This window comes from Oncorhynchus gorbuscha, linkage group LG17 (assembly GCF_021184085.1).
Source record: "Oncorhynchus gorbuscha isolate QuinsamMale2020 ecotype Even-year linkage group LG17, OgorEven_v1.0, whole genome shotgun sequence".
NCBI lineage: Eukaryota > Metazoa > Chordata > Actinopteri > Salmoniformes > Salmonidae > Oncorhynchus > Oncorhynchus gorbuscha.
In genome coordinates, this window is record NC_060189.1 from 33,759,542 (window position 1) to 33,768,806 (window position 9,265).

Here is a 9,265-nt window from a genome sequence, read left to right on the forward strand (position 1 = left end):
TGTGGTTTCTGTTTTTCTTACTGAACAATAGTAAGAGAAAGTCGTACATACATATACTCCCAGTTAAAATTAGCCTATTATCAAAGTCTGTTACAATATTATGTAAAAGATCTCTGCTATTATTAGGCCTATATGTCTGAACCAATGTTCCTGCACAATCGTTTCTTCAGTGTCATGAAGAAAGACTTCACAGAAGCTGAAGAACTGACATTGGTTTGGTTTGCTTTGTCTTGCAGGTCAGGTAAGGCTGATCAGCATATCATGTGGCAGTCAGAATGTGTGGGCGTGTGATGGCTATGGGATGGTCTATTTCCGCGTGGGCACGCAACCCCTCAACCCCAGCATGATGCTTCCTGCCTGGATCTGCATTGAACCACCAGAGCAGGTAAATCCACACAGTGCATCTGCTTAGATTATGAATAGCATTTGATTGGCACAGTGATAGTTGCTTATACGGTGGAGTCCAAAATTATTGACACCCTTGATAAAGATGAGCAAATTGGCTGTATAAAATAAGGAATTAAAATACTGAGCTATATTGTATGCTGCAAAAAATTGGGAAATTATATTATTTTATACTAATACAATTGCTAAGAGAAAGATATATATATTTGACAAGTAATATTTTTATTTCTCAATGGTAGGGGTTATAATTATTGGACACCCCTGTTTTCAATACCTCACCATGCGAGGATAACGGCACTGAGCCTTTTCTAAAAGGTTTTATGAGTTGGAGAACACTTTGGGAGGGATCTTAGACCATTCCTCCATACAGAATATTTTCAGATCCTTGATATCCTTCGTCTGCACTTATGGACTGCCCTCTTCAATTCAATACACAGGTTTTCAATGGGTTTCATTTCCGGCGACTGAGATGGACATTGCAAAATGTTGGTTTTGTGGCCATTTAACCATTTCATTGTTGATTTTGATGTGTGCTTGGGGTTATTGTCTTGCTGGAAGATCCACTTGCAGCCAAGTTTTAGCCTCCTCGCAGAGGCAAACAGGTTTTTGGCTAAAATGTCATGGTATTGGGTAAAGTTCATGATGCCGTTGACCATAACTAGGGCCCCAGGACCAGTGGAAGCAATATAGCACCATAACATCAAAGATCCACCCCCATATTTTACAGTAGGCATGGGGTTCTTTTCTGCTTATGTATTCTCATTTTGACGCCAAACACACAACTGGTGTGTGTGACTAAACAGCTCTATGAACATGTCATCTGACCATAGCACTGGTTCGAATCCAAGTGCCAATGCCGTTTTGCAAACTCCAGACGTTCACATTTGTTGGATGACATAAAATAAAGCTCTTTGGCCACGCACACCAGTGGTGCGTTGGGCATCAAAATGAGAATGTATGAGGGGGAAAAAAACATACCTACTGTACAATATGGTGGTGGATCTCAGTTATGGGGTTATTTTGCCCCCGCTGGTCCTGGGGCCCTTGTTCAGCCCATTATATTTTGAGTTGTGCTGTGGTGTTCACATCGTCATGGTTTCCTGCTCCATCAGCCAGTAGGAGTGCACTTGATAAGGATCCACACTAGTCCCAACGACCGCATGCTGTGGGCCATGGACAACAGAGGGAACGTACATGTCCGCACAGGAATCACAGACGAGATGCCTGTCGGCACAGACTGGGAGCACATTCCAGGTAAATGACCTGACGATTGACTATCAATCAGACACCCAATGATATAACACCTTTTGTTCCCTACACCTGTCATCCATGTTTGATTTTTAGCCAGTGCGTCGATTGTCTCTTTGTTTAAGTTAGACAACCACGTTTCCATAAGCGGAAGATCAGACACCCATTCATAAAACCTTTGTCCAAAGACGAGACAATCGACTGCAGTGTTCTATATCCAATGTGTTCCCAGGTCTTCAGGCCAGTCAGCTGGTGCTGAGTGTGAAGACAGTTTGGGTGCGTTGCCCCAACGGGGAGGTGGCGAGGCGCTACGGTATCACTGACAAGAACCCAGCAGGGGACTACTGGAAGAAGATACCAGGCCTGCTCAACTGGCTAACTGGTGAGTGATGAGATGGAGACAGAAAGAGAGAGAGAGTGTTCCAGTTGTGGAACAACACGTTTCAAGTTTTAATGTCAAATGCACAAGAACAGTGAAATGCCTTTCTTGCTAGCTCTAACCCTAACAATACAATAATCAATAACAAGGTAGAACAAGATATACAAATAAAAAATAAGAAGAACATGATACAGTAAGAACACAACTGTGTTCTAGTACAGTAGCAACAACAAAGTGTTGGCTTCCGCTCATTCCCACATATCTTGGTCCACAATTCAAGCATGTTTTGTACACAGGTCAGGGGCTTACTGTAGCTTAGAGTTAATACATTCTCAGGCATTGTTAATGTTTGGCTTGCTGTTCCTTTGTGCATGTTTGAGATCGACTCCACAGCCAGAATCACTGATCTACAAATCACCTTGCGTCCCAAATAAGTCCTCATTAAGTGATCAAGATTAGCGATTCTGCTCCTTGCTTTGCTCAATCTGATCCCTCCAACCCGCTGATTGTCCCACAGTGACACCCATGGACGAACTGTGGGCTGTGAGTTTGTCTGGAGGTCTGAGTCACCGGCTCACCAAGACCATGGTGCACACCGTTGTCAAGTGCCACGTCAACACAGGCTCCCTGAGTGGAGAGGACCTGGAGGAGGAGTGGGAGGTCATCTAAAGAAGACAGAATTTGCATTCTATTCCCTATACAGTGTACTACTTTTGACTAGGAACCACAGGGTGCATAGGGCTCTTGTCAAAAGTAGTGCACAATGTAGGGAATATGGTGCCATTTGCCATGTCTCTTCCCAACCGAAACAACCACTATTATTATTCTCTTTCACTACTGAAATGGGCTGCATTTCATTTATTAGTCTGTACTTTACTTACTGTGTATTTTTTTATGTTAACCTCCTATGTACATAATATCTAAGATTTTATGGCAACTGCTATATGGTTATGAATCAGAACTGAGTGCACAATGGCTCTGTAGACAGACCGGACGGGATGATTTTGTGTTACCAAGGGAATGGGGTGTGTCGCCCAGCCCTCCTTATGCTGTTTTCAAGCATTATTAAGTGTCCGACCAGTGTTTACGTTTAACCTAACCCAACCAATCCCTATTGAATTTGAATGAATGAATTTATTGATATATTAGTTATTTAATTTGTTATTTTTATCTGATGACATTGTAGGAAGGCGATTTTGTTATATTTATTCATTTGAGTTAGTCTGCACTTTAGTTGTAACCCCACTCAAGTACACAACACTAGTCGACTTGCTGCCCTGAGACAGTTTATTTTTGTTTTCTTAGGAAACACCCTCTCCCAAAGGAACTTACTGTCGCTCTGGTGTTATTTTTTACACATTGATCAATTCCGTTGAATACTGTATTTACCACGGCACACTCAAGAGCCTTCCAATAGGGTACCTTCGATTAAAGACTTCAAACGGTTAGACCTTTAGTCCAGTTTAACCATTGTCACCCAACTCAATGCCACAGGAGTTAGATAGGGCCATGGTCTGTGAAATGATGTTTGTATATTGTTTTAAAGGGAACTACGACTGTAGTAGGAAGGAGATCCATTATTTATTGCTATTTTTACTGTATATAATAACACAGTTGTAACATGTGAATGTAAGTACTTGAATGGAGAAATTGATTACGTTAGTCACCTTGCAAGGGTACCTTAAGTTCATCTCTGTAGGTGCTTACTGTGCACAGATTGATTGATTGCTTCCTTTTTTTACTGTGGAATGATGTGTGCTCACTAAGGAAGGGATATTACTTTGCAGGATTTTGAGCTGGGAGATTTCTAACGTGTATTTTGTATAACTACCAGAAAGGGAAACTAACCAATTAATTTATCCAGTCTCAATACAGCTACTGTATAAATATGGGAATCATGCATTTAATGGTTGACATACTTTAATCAAACATATTAACAACAGCTAAACAGCTTTGGAAATATAACGCAATCACTGACTAGTACATCTCATAGCTTTGTGAATAAGTTGGTTGTGTTTGTGAAAAGCTATAAGTGTGGCTTAACTAGTACTGTATTACAATGCTGAATTATCTAGCTGTAATATTAACATATAGAAACCAGGGTTACACATTGACATTAGGCATACTACATGGTATCATAATGCTGCTTCTGAATACTGTACTCTACATCAGTGCTACTTAGTCATTAGGGGCTTGCCAGTTCAATTCACTTTGACAAAGAGTGCATCCCAAATGGCAACCTATTATTCCCTATGTAATGCACTACTCTATTGTTTCAACAGTGGGGGAACCCTGGTCAGACGTAGTGCACTTTGTAGGGGAATAGGGTGCCATTTGAGATGTAAAGAAAATCTGATGGGTCATCAAATGACCAATGTTTTGGAATATACTGGACAAGTTGAAGTACTGTAGCCCCTCTGTGCGTCTTTCATGGGATGCACAGTACTGTAAGTCCACTGTATGAATCCATGCCTCTCCTCAGTATGACTTCCTTAATAAAGATGTTTACAGTTATTGACTCTACGTGATGATACTGTATGACGACCATAAAGCAGCGTTTCTCAACTCTATAGGACTGCACATTTTTTTGCTCTAGCCCAGCACTAACACAGTGCTGAGCTGGAACAAAAATGTGGGAGCTGGAGTTGAGAATGTTCTCCTTCTGACCACGAGCCAAGCATTTGTCAGAGAAAACAAAACCATGAATGTGGTGTGTAAAGAGCTCATTCAAACCATTGTGCCATTTTATGGGTGGGTGATACCATGATGTAAAACATATGTTCATGCTGCCATGTAGTTTTGGACCTATTCTATAGTTTATTCTGTAGTTCTGTAACTACATTGTTGTTCCATTGCCTGTGTAGTAACTGTGTAATTACTGTAGTAGTAACATTGTATTAACATGTTCTCTGCACCCCTTCAGCCCACAACCTCCAGATAATGGCCCTATAGGTGAAGCACATTATAGATAAAAGAAAACAACAGGTTCATATATTTTATAGACAATAATAGTATTTTATTTACACATTGCAACATTAACACCATTAAATTCACTCTTGAGTGTCAAATATGACAACTCAACATTTATTCTAAAGTGCATTGTTTTTAAACATCAAAATGTAAAGAACATTTTGAGTTGCTATTTACAAAGCCACATGCTGCATTTAATTCACGTTTATTGACACTGTTGTCGAAGTGTTCACACCATAGCCAAAAATAACTATTTGATTCCAGAAGTCAGTACAGTAGTTTAATCTGAGAGGTCTGAGAGAATGTTTAACTAGCATACTGGTGTAGTCTGAAGTCCAGTGGTTTCAGAAAGTCTGGCAGAGGGTCCAGCTGTTCAACAGGTATGGACTGGGTCAACTTCTGCATAGCCTGAACAAAGAGAGATGGGGGAGATAATCCTGATAGCCACTGGAACGCCTGCTCTCCAATAAGACCCTGCCACAGCCCTGGATTCTTCTCCAACTTTCCCTTCATTTGAAAATGGAATTTTGGCATGAAGAGAATGAGATAACCAAGGCAGACGTGCTTCCGGCGCATGTCAGGCTCACCCCGGCGTATCTGATTTAAGAGGCAGTCCAGGGGGGTGTTCCCATCTCGATCTGTGACATAAAGACATGCACCGTGTCCTAGTAACAGAATCAAACACTCAGGGCGAACCAGTTCGCACGCCAGATGCAATGCACCTTTGCCTCCCTCCACGTGAAAACATCCACGACTGTTAATGTAGCTCACGCGCTCGCTATTGGGGAAGTCTTTCAGAGAGTCCAGAATCATTTTCAGGATAGTAATACGGTTATAGCGGACAGCTACTGTGAGATGTGGTGTTGCAGATGCTTGGCAGCAGCAGAAGCTTCGACTGGGCATCTCCAGTGCGCCGACGGAGTATCTGTTGAGCAGGTATCTGGCGTATTGTTGATGATCGTGCACAAGTGCATACAGAAAAGCCTCGGATGGAGTAAAAGAGCACGCCCGCCCGTCATCTTCCCAGTGAAACACCTCCATTGTCCGCATGTCCTCGAGTACCCATACTGGTAGCAGGTCCCGCACTGCTTGGTAGAAGGCAAAGGAGGTTCTTTGGCACTGTTTCTCGGATTTATAATCCGCCCGGTTGTCAAACACACCCGCTAGATCATAAGGCATTGTCACTTTGTTCTGCAGATACGTTTAATTTCGGAATATACTTTTTTTGCAAGGTATAAGCACCTCTGTGCCAGGTTTGTTTACATCAAGACAGGTTGTCAACAGAAGTTATTTTTTAGAAGACAAAAATAATCAATAGCTGAATTTAGAAAAGTTGCATGAGACACTGGAAAATGTGTTTTCAAAATAAGAAATAAAAGCCGATTGCAATCGTTTAGAGCTCTTCGGTTTCGCTGCTCTCTGAGTCTGTGTTCAGTAGCAAGGACCCTGCCTGAGTCTGTTCAGCACTGCTATTCTTGACTTGCTTCAAACCCCTTTTCGAACTCCATCGGCAGTTTATATATCCTTGCTGGTGGCGAACGGTAGTGGAACTCCCTTCACGACTGCCCTCGTTGGCCGCTGACTGCGTCAACAAATATCCCCATTGGCTGATGACGACTTCAAAGTGAGATTAAATGTGACGTCAGTTCAAGTGTCCCTAACTTTTCCATATTTGTTGTGTGCCATTTGAGTGATTTGTTTGGGAGACGCGCTATCGCCCCCCTATCGAGTGTCCCCACTGCATACAGTACATTCAGAACAGTCCGGTGTAGAGGATGTATGTTGGGCTGTGGGTCGCCACAGTGCAAGTTATATAATTACGCGTCTGGTGCAACGTGCTGCTACCAACACCCCCACTGCTAAATTCTGACAGACATGTCTGTTTTACGCGTTATAACTGTTTCTCGTTTGGGTCGTAATGTCTCATCAGGATTAGGCTAAACCTATCAAGTGTAAAATCTATTTTAAGGATAGATTAAAAACGTATATTTACACCACATTACAATGGTCAAGCAACTATAGGCATTTGAAAAGCGGTGACGTATGCATTGCAAAAACACTAACTTTAACATTAAAATGTAACCTCAAATTATGAAACAGTTTGTGAGTTCATGCAAAGTCAAATCCAGGCTATTGGTTTTAGTAGCTTCAGTATAGGGCTGACCATAATCGGCTTTTAGATAGTCGACCACGCCATCTGTTTGGTGAATACGTGTCATTACATGTCATGCATAACCTTGAATTGACAAAGTAGCCTATCTTCACCACTCATTTTCAAATTTACTGCAAACAGTATGTCCCCACATCATGATCAAATCTGATGTATTGAAGTTATTTCTTATGAGCCATGAAGTGGAAATGCAATGTGAAATGGGTATAGAAGTGGGAATTCAATGTAAAATGGTTAGGAATCTGCTAATTAAAAATGTCTAGTTAGGAAAGACAGACTGGTATCAATAAAACATTTTGGGGAAAGTGACATCCTGGTATGGAGTTGCATGGACTTATTCATATCCTCATTGAGCATGGTTGTGAGTAATAGCAATTGAGAGAAGCATGATCCAGCTGCAGGTGGCACTCTCATGTCCCAGTGACTGATGCAAACAGACACGGTGATGTTTCACAGTCATAAACCCCAACCCTAACCCTGCATTATGGCCTGGGTAATCTGTGTAGCCTATGTCATGAGAAATAGATGATCACAAAAGATAATATTTAGATTTAGTGTATATCAACATGACGTGAGCATGCCTGCTGCAGCTAGATAGGTAGGATGGGACTATACTGTATAAAATAGGCCACTTTACAGTTCAAAAGAAGCATGATGGATGAGTCTTTTTGATTAAATGAATGTTAAGTGAAGAATGAAATCCATCACAATCTGCAACAACCACATCTCTGTGGGAACGACATTGGAAAAAGGAATAATAGTCTTGTATCTTGTTCATGTATCTGCACAGATACGGTGCCTACCAGATGTATTTTCCCAGTGTAGTAAAAAGACCAGATACATTAACATCAGGCAATAGTAGCCTATAGAAAGTATTCCCAATGCCTATGGGAGGACCCCCCGATTTAGCAAGAAATGAGTCTAGCTCAAGTGCAATTTTTTGGAGGTATGATCTTTGAGCCTCTGTAAGCTTCTCACTCATTGTTATTGATTCATTAATGATTATCCCTAATCAGGATAGCATCCACATTTAATGTAGAGGTGTTCAGAAACATCTTCTATTCCTATTTACAATAAAAGTACTTCAAAAGACACAATACATTGTTCACCATTCAGTTCAAATTGGCCAAAACAAACCGAAACATAACCAAAACAAACTGCAAATGCATCCAGAAAGTTTGTAGAGTCACAAGCTTGATTTAATCATTGTGTGCTAGGCATATGGAACCAAATAATATACTTTTGACTACTTTAATACAACCTTCCATCCCTTTACTTAGATTTGTCTGTATTAGGTAGTTGTTGTGGAATTGTTAGATTACTTGTTGATATTACTGCACTGTCAGAACTAGTAGCACAAGCATTTCGCTACACTCGCAATAACATCTGCTAACCATGTGTATTTGACCGATAAAATTTGTTTTGATTTATAAGTGAATTTGTCCAAATAGGGGGGACTAGCAGTGGTGGGAAAAGTATTACTTGAGTAAAAGTAAAGATACCTTAATAGAAAATGACTTAAATAAAAGCGAAAGTCACCCAGTAAAATACTACTTGAGTAAGTCTAAAAGTATTTGGTTTTAAATATACTTAAGTATCAAAAGTAAATGGAATTGCTAAAATGTACTTAAGTATTAAAAAGTAGAAGTATAAATAATTTCAAGTTCATTATATTAAGCAAACCAGATGGCACAATTTTCTTGTTTTTTTTTATTTAGCTAGTTGCTAGCCAGGGGCACACTCCAACACAGACATAATTTACAAACAAAGCATTTGTGTTTAGTGAGTCTGTCAGATGTTCTCTTGATGAGAGATGTTCTCTTGATAAGTGTGTGAATTGAACCATTTTCCTGTCAACATGTAATGAGTACTTTTGGGTGTCAGGGAAAACGTATGGAGTAAAAAGTACATGATTTTCTTTAGAAATGTAGTAAAGTAAAAGTTGCCAAAAATATAAATAGTAAAGTAAAGTACAGATATCCAAAAAAACTAATTAAGTAGAACTTTAAAGTAGTTTTACTTACGTACTTTACACTACTGGGGACTAGATACATAGACTTCCTTTAGTTCTAAAACAGATATGTATGAAAATA

The 9,265-nt window shown here is 40.3% G+C and overlaps 2 protein-coding genes across 3 annotated transcripts in view; one reads left to right on the forward strand and one right to left on the reverse strand.

Annotated features, from left to right (window-relative positions):
* tecpr2 (tectonin beta-propeller repeat containing 2) overlaps positions 1 to 4,546 on the forward strand; it is a 30,783-nt gene extending 26,237 nt beyond the window's left edge. For both annotated transcript variants that reach the window (XM_046308706.1, XM_046308704.1), the window contains exons 17-20: positions 237 to 385; positions 1,518 to 1,659; positions 1,886 to 2,035; positions 2,550 to 4,546. In XM_046308706.1, coding sequence (XP_046164662.1) covers positions 237 to 385; positions 1,518 to 1,659; positions 1,886 to 2,035; positions 2,550 to 2,701 — 593 coding nt within the window. In that variant the 3' untranslated portion in view covers positions 2,702 to 4,546. The remainder of the gene's footprint in view (positions 1 to 236; positions 386 to 1,517; positions 1,660 to 1,885; positions 2,036 to 2,549) is intronic.
* A 478-nt stretch (positions 4,547 to 5,024) lies between these two features.
* On the reverse strand, positions 5,025 to 6,624 carry ankrd9 (ankyrin repeat domain 9). The gene has a single exon (XM_046308863.1). It carries the CDS (start codon positions 6,179 to 6,181, stop codon positions 5,309 to 5,311), a length of 873 nt encoding a protein of 290 aa, XP_046164819.1. The 5' UTR covers positions 6,182 to 6,624; the 3' UTR covers positions 5,025 to 5,308.
* Positions 6,625 to 9,265: the final 2,641 nt, after the last annotated feature.